The 16,742-nt window shown below is 57.3% G+C and overlaps 1 protein-coding gene across 4 annotated transcripts; it reads left to right on the forward strand.

The window, feature by feature from the left end:
- The first annotated feature begins 2,315 nt into the window (after positions 1-2,315).
- Positions 2,316-16,534, forward strand: QRICH1 (glutamine rich 1). Of its 4 annotated transcripts, none has more exons than XM_078609463.1 (9): positions 2,316-2,488; positions 3,380-4,659; positions 5,708-5,894; positions 6,447-6,601; positions 6,895-7,009; positions 8,501-8,609; positions 9,287-9,438; positions 11,715-11,805; positions 14,435-16,534. In XM_078609463.1, exons 2-9 carry the CDS (start codon positions 3,394-3,396, stop codon positions 14,616-14,618), a joined length of 2,259 nt encoding a protein of 752 aa, XP_078465589.1. In that variant the 5' UTR covers positions 2,316-2,488; positions 3,380-3,393; the 3' UTR covers positions 14,619-16,534. The 4 variants fall into 4 exon arrangements, with proteins under 4 accessions (XP_078465589.1, XP_078465586.1, XP_078465587.1 ...); XM_078609460.1 differs by having other exon boundaries at positions 2,316-2,484; XM_078609461.1 differs by having other exon boundaries at positions 2,316-2,477.
- The last annotated feature ends 208 nt before the right edge of the window (positions 16,535-16,742 follow it).

Consider the following 16,742-nt stretch of genomic DNA (forward strand, 5'->3'; position numbering starts at 1 on the left):
CCCCTCAACACCCAGCCCCACCCCTCCCACCCCCACCCTGCCCACCCAGCCCCTCCCTACCCAGCCCCACCCTCCCCACCCAGCCCCTCTCCACCCTCCCCACCCAGCCCCTCCCCATCCTCCCCTCCCCACCATCCCCTCCCCACCCAGCCCCTCGTTAACGCGTCAATTCGAGACGTCCCTGCCTAGAGCACTCAGCAGGGACATCTCGAATTGACGTAATGGTATGAAGAGAACATTGAGGAATTGGTGCTCAACTCCCGTTCACCATTCTCGGCCAGTGGTGGGATTTCCACGTTTCTGTGGCGGAGCCGAGTCTATCTAGAGGGCACGTACACACGCACAATCCTTTTCTCCTGATTACTGATCAGCGCGATGGATTTGCGGGGGGGGGGGGGTGACTCGACTCATCATCCTTCCGTCCGGGGTGGCTAAAACGAGTACCACTTTGTATTGTTGTGCCAACAGTGGTTGTCCTCTCCACCACTGGCGAGGCAGCTCTGTGTGCAGGAGATGAGCATCGACGGCTCAGTGACCGATTTAGCAGTAGCACCTCGCTCTGATGAGGTCGGCGTTGTGTTTGGTGGTGGTTGTTGGTGGTGGTGGTTGTTGGTGGTTGTTGTGTTGGTGGTGGTTGTTGTTGGTGGTGGTTGTTGTTGGTGGTTGTTGTGTTGGTGGTGGTTGTTGTTGGTGGTTGTTGTGTTGGTGGTGGTTGTTGTTGGTGGTGGTTGTTGTGTTGGTGATTGTTGGTGGTGGTTGTTGTTGGTGGTTGTTGTTGGTGGTTGGTGTGTTGGTGGTGGTTGTTGTTGGTGATTGTTGTGTTGGTGGTGGTTGTTGTTGGTGGTGATTGTTGTGTTGGTGGTGGTTGTTGTTGGTGGTGGTTGTTGTGTTTTTGGTGGTTGTTGTTGGTGGTGGTTGTTGTGTTGGTGGTGGTTGTTGTTGGTGGCGGTTATTGTGTTGGTGGTGGTTGTTGTTGGTGGTTGTTGTGTTGGTTGTTGTTGGTGATGGTGGTTGTTGTGTTGGTGGTTGTGTCGGTGGTGTCACCACGTGTGACTTGTGTACACACGCGCGCTCGTGGCCATGCACTGTGTGTATGTTTAACTTATTTCGCACCGTACGTAGTCAACCGTGATAATCGGAGGAAGGACAACAGACGAAACACACAAAGCAGTTCTCAAGAAATCAGTTTTCAGTCTGGATTATTAACAAGTATAACCCGTAAAAACAAAGTTTTTCACTATAGATCCTTTATATGCGTGGCGGCTAGAGTCCTCTCGTCCTCTGGCTTGAGATGGCTGCCACCTATGGGTCAGATGATTGCATTGCACCATTAAGCAATTGGTAATTAAATATAATAGTTTTGTCCTAAAAAGTGTAAAATTTTTGAAAAAAAATTTCACGAACATTAATTGTCACGCACAACGAGTCTGTGTGGAAAATGTCAGCTCGATTGGATCACGGGAAGTGGGTTAAAAAACGACCGAAAGATTTGCACGGTCGTAAGCAAGCAAACGAACTTAATATAAAGGATTTAAAAAGTGCATCGCTCCAGTGGCTTCCTAACATCGGAAGGAAGAGCGTTCCAGACGGCCGCAGAAGCTCATCTGCAAGCGCGCGATGCAGTGACCGTCTTTGTCTCCCCAGTGCTAGTGTTTACACACCGCACCAGGTACTCATTTGAGGCTGAGTCTACCTAGCGGAGATCCAGGGCTGATTCGGATATATTCGCTGCCACATGTTGGCAGTGAATGGAGATCGAACTCGTCTTGTTTGGTTCGTCGCGCTCCGCAGGCGCTAACCGCGGCACCACCGCTCCCCATGACAACAATCACAACAAAGATTAAGAGCCCCCGTAAAGCCTTTAATAGACTATTGGGGCAAGTGCTATGAAGGCCGACACGGCGCACGAGGTGGGTCACCACGCCTGGCCGCCTTTGTCTTCCCAGTGACGATGTTTAAACACCGCACCAGGTGCTCATTTTAGGCTGAGTCGACCTAGGGGAGGCCCAGCACGGGTTAGAATGTTCGCCACCGGTGTTGGCAGTGAGCGGGAATCGAAACCCGGGCGGCCGGAGTTCGTGGCGCAGCGCGCTAACCGATGCACCACCGCTCCCCATGACAACAATCGCGACGCACGCTCCTCGACCCACGTGACCACTCGCCCCCGGGGGGGCGGGGCCACGAGAAAGGGGAGGGGCCGTACGGAGGAGGGGCGGTAGGAGAGGGGCGGGGCCGCGATGGGGGGGGGAGCCACGAAGGGACGGGACCGCGAGGGGGCGGGGCCGTGAGGGGGGGAAGTCTCGCGCGCGGATCTCGCGCCACCTCTCGCGAGATTTCGCCTGGAGGAGACTACAAGATGGCGCCGCGTCGGCAGCTGTAAGAGTCGAGGCGACTCGGGCCCGGCACCAGCAACAACAACAACAGCAGCAGCAGCGGCGGCGGGCGGAGGGCGGCGCGTTGAGTGGGACGCGAGCGAGGTGCGCGGTAGGTGCGCGAACGCTCCCCGGTCGCGGGGCTCTTCACCCGCGAGCGCGCGTAGCGCTGAGGCGACTAGGCCCGAGATGCGGCCTGAGGACTCAACTGGGCGAGAGTCGAGGCCGCTCCGAGCTCGGGCGGGAGGCCGCTCGCAGCGTTCCCCTCTCGCCCTCACTCCTCACGCCCTCACCCCTCGGCCTCTCCACTCACCCTCCACTCACCATCTCCACTCACCCTCTGCGCCCCCATTCACACTCCAAGCTCCAATTGCTCTCCCAACGCTCCCTTCGCGCCCCTCATCTCCCTTTGCCCCCCCCCATCTCCCTTTGCCCACACCTCTCCCTTGTCCTCTTCACTCTCACTGCCTTATCCACTCTGCGTGCTCGCCTCCCTCTCTCCCTTCCCGCAATCCCCTACATCTCCCCTCCTCTCCGTTCTCAAATTTCCTTTTTGACCCACACGCTCTGCAATCTCCCATCTTCCCCTCTGTTCTGTTTACCCTCCCCGCTGTCCTAGCTGTTGTCACTCTACCTCACTTCGCTCTCACGTGTGCCCGTCCCGTCTCTCTCGTGTCACTAAACTCTCCCGTCTCCCCTCTCCTGTCCAGCTCCTGCCTCTTCTCATCTCTCGCCCCCCCCCCTTCCATCTACAATCACTCTCCCCTCCTGTTACTGTCCACTCTCGTCCCTCCCTCTCTCCAATGTCCCCTCTCCCCGGCCCCTCTACCCCATCCCTCTGCGTGCCATGCACCCCCCCCCACCACCACGGTTCCTTGCCCGTGCTGCGCGACTCGTCAGTCGAGAAGGATCACCTCGAGTGTGACCACGGGAGTATTTGTGCCTCGTCACCTCGGGGGAAACGTCGTCACCCCTCGCGAGTCACATCTCCGTGCCTCTCGTTTCAGGTCCTTCAAAAAGAATGAATCATTCGCTTGACAACGCCGTTTCCTATGAAGAGCTGGTGCGACTCAAGGCGCGCGCCATCCCGCAGAACCGCATGAAGGAGTTCCTGGACTCGCTGAGCGGCAAGAGCCCCGAGGCACTGCAGCAGTTCACGTCTCCGCAGATGTACCAGGCTCCGGGGCACTGCATCTACTCCGAGAACGCCGACGTGGCCGGCTCCTTGCTCGAGCTGGCCCGGCCCATCAGCTCCCCGCTGCAGCAGGACGGGCAGCCGGGCGGCCAGTCGCCGCAGATGCAGCTGCAGATGAAGCAGCAGCAGATGCAGTGTCCGATCAGCGGCCTGCAGGCAGAGTCACCTCAGAGCCAGACCAAGCAGGCGCACCAGATACAGTTGCAGCAAATCCGAGAAGTGCAGCTCTCGCAGCAGCTGACGGTGCAGCAAGTTCAGCAGCTGCAGCAGGGTCAGGCCGTGCATGCACAGCAGCAGCAGCAGCAGATGCAGCAGAGCCACGGTTCCCCTCCCCAGGGCGGCTCACCGCCTCACGAACAGACAGTGGCCAAGGTGGGCGAGCGGAGGCCCAGCTCTTCGGGCGTTCCCCAGCCCGTCAAGAAGCGCAAGGTGGACATGCAGGCGAGCGTGTCGTACACCATCGCGCATCACCACCAACAACAACAGCAGCAGCAGCAGCAGCCCATGCACAACGCCGTGGCGACAGTGCTGACGCTGCCCTCGCAAAACCAACAACAGCAGCAGCAGAATTACATCCCTGTGCATCAGGAACTACTGACGGTGGACAGCAGCCAGCTGTACGCCTCCAACGCAATCTCGCCCTCGCAGACAGAAACGTGGGCCATTTACACGCCGCACGCGGGCGCTTGTGGGGACGCACAGGGCCACACCAGCCTGCCACAGGAGGCCTACAGCATCGTGCAGGTCACCCCCGGGCAGGCCACCGTGCTGGGCCTCAGGGGCCCCGGGGTCGGTGCCGATGACAAAGCCAACCAGTCGGTCGTCTCGAAAACGACGCAGGAGGTCATCCACGCCATCGGCACGCCGGTGTTTGCCTCGCAGTTCGTCAACGGTAGCATCCAGCTGCCCGTGGCCGTGCAGGCCGGCGGGAACATGTACACCTCGCAGGCCACCCAGTACTGGGAGCCCCACCAGCAGCTGCAGGTGAGGGGTGGTGGGTGGGGGGGGGCCGCGGTCCATTGGGCCACGCACTCGACGCTCCCGTCGCGAGCGAGCGCGGTGTGGAGTGGCGTCGAACGAGAGACCGCATTGGTAAGGCTGATGGCACAAATGTGTAATGTCACGTACATCGTCGCGAAATAACGATACAGAAAATAGTCCATCGCATCACAGCTGCTTCTGCACTCAATTTGGCCGAATTTCCAGTTCGGAGATGGAGAATATTGGTTGAGCTTTTGTGGAGAAAACATGACTTGTATTGTATTGTCATATGCAGTGTGGCAAGTGCTGCCATCTGCTGTGCTCCCCTCGGAAATCGAAAACAAGCACTTAAGCACATATATATTCTCTTTAATATGAAATTGTCTGTGCAACGTTTTCGACTTTCGTAACGCGGTTGATTATGCTTTGATTTCTGTTTGGTTATTTTGGCTCTGGTTGTTTTTTAATTTATATTTGTTTCATTTTGCTGTACTTTGTTTTTATGTTATTGTTTTAGTCATTTTGATGACCCAGGTTACTCTTGCAAATTAGACTCCTCCTGGTCTCTTGAATTCTCGCCTGGTTACATAAAATATACCTCTCGGTGCACACTAGGATTTATTTATTTTTCTAGTTTCCTCCCAAATTTAACCGATCGCGATATCAGCACAAGACGAAGAATCTGTTCGGGACTCAAACTGAAGAGTGAAACCCTTCGTGTTAGAGTGGCACACGGAAGTTCAAATAAGAGCTACGCTTAAGATCCCTTTAAATTACCTCTGGTGAAGACAGTCGAGGGCAGTTCTTCCCACTGCTTATAAGAGCAATGTGTTTTGTCGCACCTAAGTCTTAACTGATATTTTAATCCTCTAGAGCCGCAGAACCTAATTTTATTTGCTTGTTCAGCCAAATATGTGGAATTGTAAAAGGAAATGTTGGTGCGGATGAAGATGGTTTATGTTAATGCTGCGGTGCATGGAGTGCGGTGAAGGCGGTGCCTCGACACCGTACGAGTGGTGGACGTAACCATGCAGTGCTTGCAATAAGGGAGGGTGCCTGGTGTTGTCGTGATGGTCCGGTCACGTGCGGGAGGATGGGGGTTGCGGGTTTGCGTGACGCGTGGGGATGGTGATGACCCTTGCGTGCTCACGGCCGGCAGCCCCAGGCCCCCTCGGAGCAGCCGGCGCCCCCCGCCGTGGAGCTGGGACAGCCAGAGCCGGCGGCCCCCCCGGATATGATCCTGGATGATTCCCTGAAGCCGGAGGAGGGGATGGCCTTCTGGAGGCAGTGGGCACAGAACAAAAACGCCGAGATCACCAAGGAGGCCAGCAGCAAGCCCCCCACCAGTACGCAGCCTGCACAGTCTACAGCCCTCACCACTCCACACTCTCATCTACAGTGCTCACTATCTACAACCCTCGCTGTCTGCACCGTCTACAGCCCTTACCACTCCCCACTCTCATCTACAGTGCTCACCATCTACAACCCTCGCTGCCTGCACCGTCCACAGCCCTCACCATTCCACAGTCATCTACAGTGCTCACTACCCACACCGTCTCATCCACAACCCTCAGTACCTTTACACTTTGAACACGTGTAGACGCTCACGTGTCCGTGGCGCGCGTAGGCGCTGGTGAATCCTTGGCACGCGTACGCACCCGTGGCGGGCACAGATACCCGCGCGTCTGTGGCGCGCACAGACGCTCGCACAGACGCTCGCATAGACGCTTGCGCAGGCGCTCGCGCGTCCGTGGTGCTCGCACATCCGTGGCACGCGTATACGCCCGCTTAGACGCCGGTACGTCTGTGGCTCGCGCGGCCGTGGCGCGTGCAGACGTCCCCACGTCCGTGGCCCGCGTAGACGCCCGCATAGACGCCCGCGTATCCGTGTCGTGCAGGGAGGCCGCCGTTGAAGTTCAAGGAGGATCTGCTATCGGCCGCGGTGGCCGAGCTCAACTACGGCCTCTGCCTGATCGCGCGCGAGTCTCGTCGCGCTGACGGCACGCCCTACCCCTCCGATGCGCTCTACCTGCTTTTCCTCAACATCCAAAAGGTGGCCCTCTCCCTGTGCCCACTCCCCGCACCCTCTCCATGCGCCCACTCGCTGTGCCCCCTCCTGCGCCCTCTACCTGCGCCCATTCTCTAGCTTCTCCCTGCACGCCCTCCGCTCGCCCTGCGCCCTATCCCCTCGCCCTGCAATCTCCTGTCCATGCTCCCCGCGCTCTCTTCCTGCATGTGTGGGGCCCCCACCTGCGCTGTGCTCGCGGTGGTTAGTGGTGGTTAGTGGTGGTCAGTGGTGGTGAGCGGTGGTGTGAGCCGCATCTTGTGGAATCCCTCCCCCCACAGTTCATGTTCGACAATGGCCGCGTGGACAATATCTTCACCGACCTCTACTACATGAAGTTCACCGAGCAGCTGCACGAAGTGCTCAGGGACTGGCAGCCCAAAGTGAGCCCGCTCGGTAAGACAGCCGCCGACTCTCCTCTCCCACCCCTCGCCGTGCCGTACATACCCGCACCTCGTTTACCTAGGAAATCCTCATCCAGCCTCGGAATGTTTTATTCAGGAGGGTCCTGTCGAGTTTTTTCAGTAGGGGGCAATGTTGTTCCTGTGTGTATGTGTGTGGGTCATGTAGCCCGCATGCCCAGCCACCGCATGCCTAAACAGCTTTTGTTCGGCCGGATAGAGGGGGCTAAACGGGTGCAGCACAGGCTAGAGAAGAGATGGAGTGACGTGGTACAGGAGGACGTGGAGCTGAGTGGCCTTGCCGATGACTGGTACCAGCGGTGTCAAGATCGGCCTCTGTGGAGGAGGCTCATGAAGGACGCTACTGGGCAGTTGGAGGCAGTCGCCCTCCAACAACAACAATGAAGGGTGGAGGAGCGACGCTCACAACAACGAGCGGAGCGCCAGGTGGCTAAAGCACAGCAAGTTGGCACAGTAGGGGGCACAGGTGGTGCATCAGCCAGTCATCTCAGTCGTCTCAGTCAGTCGAACCGTGCACCTGGGTCTGCCCCGTGACCTGCCAGCGGGCATTCGACACGTCACGTGGCCTCAAGGTGCACATGGCCTGGCACAAGCGTCGTGGTGACGTCACCGCCACTTAGTGGCGAATGGCGGTTGTTGTTGTGTAATTCTGCTTGCATAATTTACAAGTAATGTTTGTGATATGAAAAATAAGAATAGGTTTTTACCCTTTCTGGCAATAAAACAGGTTTTAACACCAAATGGATACTTTTCGCAAGGTATCAAATCTGCATTAACCACACGGTACTTGTGGCAAAAAACAAACAAACATGCTGTGATAATATATGGCATTGTCTTTGAAACTGATTGGCCTAAACCAGAGACAGCCTTCTTTATGGCCTCGTCTCGCCAGTGTCACACCAGAGAACGCCAAAAGCCGAACAGCACAAAGTCAATGCAAGTATCAGTGCAGTTATCGCTTGTGTTGAGCACATCTTAATACCTCTTCTTGGTTCTTTCGGTAAAGTAACGTAGAAGGGAAAAAATAATAAAAATAAAACAATAAAATACAATTCTCACGACGTTTCGGCCACAACGCAAGCAGCCGTTCTCAGGTGAAGAACAGGTCTGTCGGAAAGACAGCGTCTCATTCTTTACGACAGACCTGTTCTTCACCTGAGGACGGCTGCTTGCGTTGTGGCCGAAACGTCGTGAGAATTGTATTTTATTGTTTTATTTTTATTATTTTATTATCTCCCTTCTTCGTGACTTTACCGAAAGAACCAAGAAGATGAATCCCTGCAGTCACGAGAGCTTTAAATCGAAATCTTAATACAGTACCCGTTTTATTGCCAGAAAGGGTACAACCTATTCTTATGTTTTATACTTTGATATTGGCAAAAATGTCCCGTAAGTAATGTTTGTGATCTTGGCGGATGCTGGTTATGCTCTGTGTGTTCATCGTGGGCGTGTGTCTACGCCGCAGGGTTTATCATTCCGAGCCAGATCACGGAGGAGATGCTGTGGGAATGCAAGCAGCTGGGAGCTCATTCCCCAGCCACGCTGCTCAACACTCTCATGTACTTCAACACAAAGTGAGTCTGACGCTGCCTCTCGGCAGATGCCAGGCACGAAAAGTGTCTCTGCCAGCCATCGCAATGTGGAATCCATAGCAGCCACCACACTTCCTAACGCCCATCGCACTCCCGAGTCCCTGGCAATCATCATAACGCATATTCTTGGTTCTTTTGGTAAAGTCACGTAGAAGGGAAATAATAAAATAATAAAAATCAAACTTAATAAAATACAATTCTCGCGACGTTTCGGCCACAACGCAAGCAGCCGTCCTCAGGTGAAGAACAGGTCTGTCGAGAAGACAGAGTCTGAATGACAACCCCAGGCTTGGCAGTGTATATTTAAGCTGAGTTAGAGGAGGAAGGGCGCCTTTATTTTTATTATTTCCCTTCTACGTGACTTTACCGAAAGAACCAAGAAGATGAATCCCTGCAGTCACGAAAGCTTTAAATCGAAATCATAACGCGTAGTCCATAGTACCCGTCACACTGCCTAGCAACCTTGACCTTCCCGATCCCCTAGCAACCATGATAACCTACTCCCGAGTGCCCATTGTGCTTCCCAGCGCCCATCACACACCCGAGCACCCATCGTGACACCTTGTTTTTAGCATCTATTACGCAACCCGCCGTAGCATGACCAGGCGTGAACGTTGAATGTGTTCTGAGACCGTTACTCCGTGCGTGTACCCACGCAGGTACTTCATGCTGAAGACGGTGGAGCAGCACGCCAAGTTGGCGTTCTCGCGCGTGCTCAAGCAGACCAAGAAGAACCCGAACAGCGTGAAGGACCGCACGGCCAGCATCCGCTACCTGCGCAACTACGGGCAGATCCAGGCCGGGCAGAAAAGTACCGAATGCGCACACCGGGACCACGGTCGCACCTGGCGACCTTGCGCACACACACGGTGGCCGCTGGAGAGACGAGAGCGTACACAAACACAGAGACAAGGACACGCAACAACTGCACTGCCAACATTCAATACGAAGTGGCAGTGATGTCAGCACACTGCTTGTGCCAGGCTAAATGCACTTCGAGGTCATGTGAAGCGTCGAAGGCTTGCTGACAGGAGGTCACGGGTCAGACCCAGGTGTGATGGTTTGACTGACTGCTTCCTACTGTGCAAACTTTCAGCGTTTTAGCCGCCCGACGCTCCGCTCATTGTTGTGAGCATCACTCATCTGCCCTACGTTGTTGTTGGAGGGTGCCTGCCTCTAACTTCCCACAAACCTTCAATACAGAGGCCGATCTTTATTCAGCTGACACCATCGGCAACTCCACTCAGCTGCACATCGTCCTGTACCACATCAGCTCATTTATTATCTAGCCCGTGCCACACCCATTAAGGCCCCCTCTATGGCCAAACCGAAGCTGTTTGAGCATGTGGTGGCTGGGCATGCTGGCTATAAAACCCAACCAATGCCTGTTGGAGATGCTCGCCGATGGGAATGTGTTCAGATCTTTGAAGAACATATGAGCTCATACAATCCAGCCTGGTTAAACCCAGGATGGGTCATAGGCAGGCCAGTCTGAAAGTTTCGAACTGGCACAGATGTTCTTTTAGAGGGGTCTATGTTTCGCAAGCATAGAGGGAGGGAGGGCATGACTGTGGCCGAGAAGACCCGAAGCTTCATATGAAGCGACATCCTAGGTGGCTTCCACACAGCCGTTACACAGCTGATGGAAAAAATGTCGCTCATGATTCAGAGTAAGACCTCTGCTGCCAAAACGGAACTAGTCACAATAAAACGTTTTATATCTCGATAAAAGGTATTACTCTAGTCCATGCCACCACCCACTGGTCTTATGTGATTCTGAACATTTAGCAATAATGCCAAAGCTGGTACCTGGAGGAGAGATAGGCCACTCCTTAAACATCGTTAGAACTGCTCTCCCAACGGAGGCATTGCACTACGATACCTTGCAAATGACTTCCAACCAGCACATTGGATGTCCAGGCCCATGATGTCACCACTGCTCTCATGGAATGAGCCCTCAGCCATTCTGGGGGGGTCCTTCTGGACCATCCTGTCTTCCCGTTTCGTGTTTGGGTTAATGTAGGGTAGCATAGAGCAAAAGGAGAGGGGATATCGTATTACGCACCATGAATCAAACCCTAGTTTCCCCATATGCCTTTGAGTTCGGGAATTACGGATTTGCAGATTACTGCTATTTTCAAGAATGTAAAACCCCCTTCGATGGGAAAAGTTTGGGTGTATCTGGTAACCCGCATGACAGGTGGTCCTGATCCACCTTGATGCACCAACAGGAGAACGCCCTCCAGTGGCTGGCATTGACCCAGCCCTTTGAGGCTGTCCACGTTCTTTGCCTGATCTGAAAAGGCCAGGGTCACGAGCCCCATCCTTTCAATGTCCAGACATTCAACGGAAAACGCTGGACATGTGGACACCATATCGCGCCGTGGCACAGTAGATCCACTGTAACTGGGAGTGACTACAAGGAGCCCCGTTCTCAGTTCCAGAAGATCTGAGAACACGCACGCAGAGGCAGGCACGCACGCAGAGGCAGGCAGGCACACACGCAGAGGCAGGCAGGCACGCACGCAGAGGCACGCACGCAGAGGCACGCACAACCATTCCCCCATATTGCCTTAACAGACACTGGCAAACATATGAAGGTCGCGTTTGTCTCGGAAGCGCGTGGAGGAACCACAGATGAGTAGCAAGGCAGCTAGCTAGCATTTTTTATTGTGTTTTCATCCAATTAACGAGAGTTCATACTTGTGGGAGGTACCTGGGGTACCTGAAGAAAACCCACGCATGCGAGGAGGCAACGCGATGCCACACAGACGGAACCGGTGGCGTCCACATTTTTGCCATACCGCATTCACCTGGCGAGCCAGGGTACAGCTCCTTCTCGACGTCCAATGGAAGGGATTTTCAAAACGAGTGTGAGATCCGCCAACTCTCGCTGCCTCCACAGTGCTGGATTACAGGCCATGTGCATAGCCACCACGTCTACCTGGCTGTTGATCTGTTTTGATGAGCAACTCCAGTGATGGGCGCTGTGTGTGCGCGTGCGCGTGCAGCCTTGGTGCTCGCCCACAGCTCTTGCCCCAACAGTCGTGTTAAGGCTACACGGGGGATTTTTGTCTTTGTTTGCAGTCACGGATGACATGTACGCCGAGCAGCCCGAGAACGTCGAGAACCCGCTCCGCTGCCCCATCAAACTCTACGACTTCTACCTCTTCAAGTGGTGAGCATCTCGCACTGGTCGCTCTCTCTCGTGGGGTCCTGTCTCTGGGTCACTCTCACGGTGTCCTGTCTCTGGTTCACTCTGGCGGGGTCCTGTCTCTGGTTCACTCTGGCGGGGTCCTGTCTCTGGTTCGCTCTCGCGGGGTCCTGTCTCTGGTTCACTCTCGCGGGGTCCTGTCTCTGGTTCGCTCTCGTGGGGTCCTGTCTCTGGGTCACTCTCGCGGGGTCCTGTCTCTGGGTCACTCTCACGGGGTCCTGTCTCTGGTTCGCTCTCGCGGGGTCCTGTCTCTGGTTCGCTCTCGTGGGGTCCTGTCTCTGGGTCACACTCGCGGGGTCCTGTCTCTGGGTCACTCTCGCGGGGTCCTGTCTCTGGTTCGTTCTCGTGGGGTCCTGTCTCTGGGTCACTCTCACGGGGTCCTGTCTCTGGTTCACTCTCGCGGGGTCCTGTCTCTGGTTCGCTCTCGTGGGGTCCTGTCTCTGGGTCACTCTCGCGGGGTCCTGTCTCTGGGTCACTCTCACGGGGTCCTGTCTCTGGGTCACTCTCACGGGGTCCTGTCTCTGGGTCACTCTCACGGGGTCCTGTCTCTGGTTCACTCTCGCGGGGTCCTGTCTCTGGTTCACTCTGGCGGGGTCCTGTCTCTGGTTCGCTCTCATGGGGTCCTGTCTCTGGTTCTCTCTGGCGGGGTCCTGTCTCTGGGTCACTCTCACGGGGTCCTGTCTCTGGTTCACTCTGGCGGGGTCCACTCTCGCGGGGTCCTGTCTCTGGTTCGCTCTCATGGGGTCCTGTCTCTGGTTCTCTCTCGCGGGGTCCTGTCTCTGGTTCACTCTGGCGGGGTCCACTCTCGCGGGGTCCTGTCTCTGGTTCGCTCTCATGGGGTCCTGTCTCTGGTTCTCTCTCGCGGGGTCCTGTCTCTGGGTCACTCTCACGGGGTCCTGTCTCTGGGTCACTCTCACGGGGTCCTGTCTCTGGGTCACTCTCGCGGGGTCCTGTCTCTGGGTCACTCTCGCGGGGTCCTGTCTCTGGGTCACTCTCGCGGGGTCCTGTCTCTGGGTCACTCTCGCGGGGTCCTGTCTCTGGGTCACTCTCGCGGGGTCCTGTCTCTGGGTCACTCTCACGGGGTCCTGTCTCTGGGTCACTCTCACGCGGTCCTGTCTCTGGGTCACTCTCGCGGGGTCCTGTCTCTGGGTCACTCTCACGGGGTCCTGTCTCTGGGTCACTCTCGCGGGGTCCTGTCTCTGGGTCACTCTCGCGGGGTCCTGTCTCTGGTTCACTCTCGCGGGGTCCTGTCTCTGGGTCACTCTCGCGGGGTCCTGTCTCTGGGTCACTCTCGCGGGGTCCTGTCTCTGGGTCACTCTCGCGGGGTCCTGTCTCTGGGTCACTCTCGCGGGGTCCTGTCTCTGGGTCACTCTCGCGGGGTCCTGTCTCTGGGTCACTCTCGCGGGGTCCTGTCTCTGGGTCACTCTCGCGGGGTCCTGTCTCTGGGTCACTCTCGCGGGGTCCTGTCTCTGGGTCACTCTCGCGGGGTCCTGTCTCTGGGTCACTCTCACGGGGTCCTGTCTCTGGGTCACTCTCACGGGGTCCTGTCTCTGGGTCACTTTCGCGGGGTCCTGTCTCTGGGTCACTCTCGCGGGGTCCTGTCTCTGGGTCACTCTCACGGGGTCCTGTCTCTGGGTCACTCTCGCGGGGTCCTGTCTCTGGGTCACTCTCGCGGGGTCCTGTCTCTGGGTCACTCTCGCGGGGTCCTGTCTCTGGGTCACTCTCACGGGGTCCTGTCTCTGGGTCACTCTCGCGGGGTCCTGTCTCTGGTTCTCTCTCACGGGGTCCTGTCTCTGGGTCACTCTCACGGGGTCCTGTCTCTGGGTCACTCTCGCGGGGTCCTGTCTCTGGGTCACTCTCACGGGGTCCTGTCTCTGGTTCGCTCTCGTGGGGTCCTGTCTCTGGTTCTCTCTCACGGGGTCCTGTCTCTGGTTCACTCTCACGGGGTCCTGTCTCTGGTTCGCTCTCACGGGGTCCTGTCTCTGGGTCACTCTCACGGGGTCCTGTCTCTGGTTCACTCTCACGGGGTCCTGTCTCTGGGTCACTCTCACGGGGTCCTGTCTCTGGGTCACTCTCACGGGGTCCTGTCTCTGGTTCACTCTGGTCCTGTCTCTGGTTCACTCTCACGGGGTCCTGTCTCTGGTTCACTTTCACGGGGTCCTGTCTCTGGTTCACTCTCACGGGGTCCTGTCTCTGGTTCGCTCTCACGGGGTCCTGTCTCTGGTTCACTCTGGTCCTGTCTCTGGTTCGCTCTCACGGGGTCCTGTCTCTGGTTCGCTCTCACGGGGTCCTGTCTCTGGTTCACTCTCACGGGGTCCTGTCTCTGGTTCACTCTGGTCCTGTCTCTGGTTCACTCTCACGGGGTCCTGTCTCTGGTTCACTCTGGTCCTGTCTCTGGTTCACTCTCGCGGGGTCCTGTCTCTGGTTCACTCTGGTCCTGTCTCTGGTTCACTCTGGTCCTGTCTCTGGTTCACTCTCGCGGGGTCCTGTCTCTGGTTCACTCTCACGGGGTCCTGTCTCTGGTTCGCTCTCCGTGCGTCGAGAGTGGGACTCACGCTGCGCACTGCTGCTTTGCGTCGCCGCTGCTTCTCAGCCCCCAGAGCGTCAAGGGCAAGAGCGACATCTTCTACCTGACGCCGGAGCCCGTGGTTGCGCCCAACAGCCCCATCTGGTACTCGGCGCAGCCCGTGGGCGCCAGCGGAATGGAGCAGATGCTGGCGCGCATTCTGCTGGTGCGGGAGGTGCAGGACGCTCACTCTAGCGCCGGCCTGCACTGAGGCGGCGGCGGCAGCAGCAGAGGAGGCTGCGCGCTCGGCCTTGCATGCGGCCCGCGGCCGGTCCCGCCGCGACGGCACGCGACGGCACGTGACGGCACGCGGCCTCCGTCGCTGTGCGGACAGGACGACGCCTCGCGCCGACGCGGCCGTGGCCGCCCGTGGCGGTGGGGGCCCGGTGAACCGCCGCGGCCACCCGCACTGCCGCCAAGCCACCCCCCACCCCCCTGCCCGTCCTCCGCCGTCTCGCACCAGGCGCGGTGCGGCCGTCGACGGGCACGGGCGTTTGTCGAACGGTCCCGGACACGGTTAGGGGTCCCTTGGCGACGCTCTCTCGGTCGCGTGTGCGGCGCCCGACGCCGTGCTGCCCAGCGAATCGATACGCTCCCCCATGTCGGCGCGCGGGGACCCGGCTGCTTCCGACGGGGATCGGCGCGCACGCGCGGCCGTCGCGCAGGAAGAGTCGGCGCCGCTTGTATATAACCGCGCGGTGCCGACGGCCCCCCACGCCACCCCACCCTACCCACCGCCCGTGCCGCCAGGAGCAGGTGAGTATTGGGCACGGAGCGTGGCCCTGATGCATGCATTTTACCGGTGGCGTCAAGAGGTCGGCCCCACTCAGCCGTGTGCCGTCGGCTCTGCTCTTAAGTGTTTTCTGAATCGGCTGCCTTGCTAACCGCTTCTCTTCTCCCCCGTGCTTCTGCCGCTGGTGGGTTTGTAACGAACCCTTGCACCTTAGTCCGCCGTGGGCGGGTGGGGGGGCCCCGAGTCCCCCCTTCCCTCCGCGGATTCACATCTAGATCCGCGTGTGGGTTCTGTACTCCCGCGCCCCTCTATTTTTTTTACACTTGCTGAGCACAGACCCCAACGGCCAGCAGCAGCAGCAGACATCGCTCCAATAAGAATCGACGTGTTTCTTGATTTGAGCAATGTTACCGATATTAGAGCTTGGGATAAGAGACGGTGGGGAGGGAATTCCAAATTGGAGCAGTGCGAGGAAAAGCAGCAATAAGAAGTGTTGTGACCTGCAGGAGTAGTTTGGTGGCTGGGTCAATGGGTCGGTGGGTTGGCTGGGCGAGTGGGTGGGTGGCTGGGTGAGTGACCTACGGTGTGGATGAGGTGAAGCTGTCCCTGTGGAGTGTTTTCTGTGGGAGAACCTGGGAGGGGTGTGAGGGTAGCCCCCATCTCCCGGCGTCTGGGCTGTTCCTGCTCCCCCACCATGCTCACCCCACACCACCCTCTGCCTCGTGTTCATCCCCACCGTGATCACGCAACCCCCAATCACAGCACCGCAGACACAGGGTCCGAGTGGAAGCCATTCATCCAGTGAGACACCACGCTCGTTAACACTACAGTGTGCCGCTAGCCGGGCGATCGTGTCGCAGCACGGGTTATGCTTTCAGTGGCTGTTCTTGACAGCTGGTGTCCTCGCTCCCCCACCCCCCCCCCAAAATTCCCTCATCTGCAGGGTGTCCCCTCGCCGTACATCTGGGGCCCGGGTGGCTGACTTGTACAATAAACTTGTGGCTTGACTAAATCTGATGGTAAAGGCCACTGCTTCTTAGTAAATCTACTCGAACAACTGCCTCCGCACGGGGCGAGCGGGCGGGTGGCCAACGTGGGGGGCCCGATGCTTCGTGCGCTCACATTGGTTGGCGGCCGACATAGGTGACATTCCTATCGTGGCACGAGAGCCGTGTTTCTAATACATGTATGAAAATATTTTTATAAAGTTATTTTGTAACCGTTGAGTAGCTCGCAAGGCAAGGGTGTCCTTCCTGCTGTAGGCCTCCTGGTGGTGTGTTTTCCGTGTAATCGGTTTAGACGCATACATGTAATCCTAATTAGTTTATCTTGTGTAAGTTTCAAGGTAATAAAAGTTCGCCGAGTTTGCAAATTAAAGTGATTTCCCAAGCGCAGTCGCCTCCGGCGTGAACCGCACACGGGCGCGAAAGGGTGGCCCTGCTGGGCCCTGTGGCATCCAGGGGGGAGATCAAGATGTCCTCGCGGCCAAGGCCATTGTCATGCCACCACTGCACCTCCCTGCCAATGCTGTTGGAGCACAGCAGACATGGCGACCCCATCTTCCCACCTCCATCAGGCCTTGGGTCTATCCCTAGGTCACAC

This window comes from Lampetra planeri, chromosome 32 (genome assembly GCF_965212315.1).
Source record: "Lampetra planeri chromosome 32, kcLamPlan1.2.h2, whole genome shotgun sequence".
Classification (NCBI taxonomy): Eukaryota; Metazoa; Chordata; class Hyperoartia; order Petromyzontiformes; family Petromyzontidae; genus Lampetra; species Lampetra planeri.

Excerpts from the sequence above, each read along its gene's own strand:
- QRICH1 (XM_078609463.1), top strand. The coding sequence starts at position 3,394 with ATGAATCATTCGCTTGACAACGCCGTTTCCTATGAAGAGCTGGTGCGA. Across the intron at positions 7,010-8,500 it reads GCCCAAAGTGAGCCCGCTCG|GGTTTATCATTCCGAGCCAG; the intron begins GTAAGACAGCCG and ends TCTACGCCGCAG. Across the intron at positions 11,806-14,434 it reads GACTTCTACCTCTTCAAGTG|CCCCCAGAGCGTCAAGGGCA; the intron begins GTGAGCATCTCG and ends GCTGCTTCTCAG.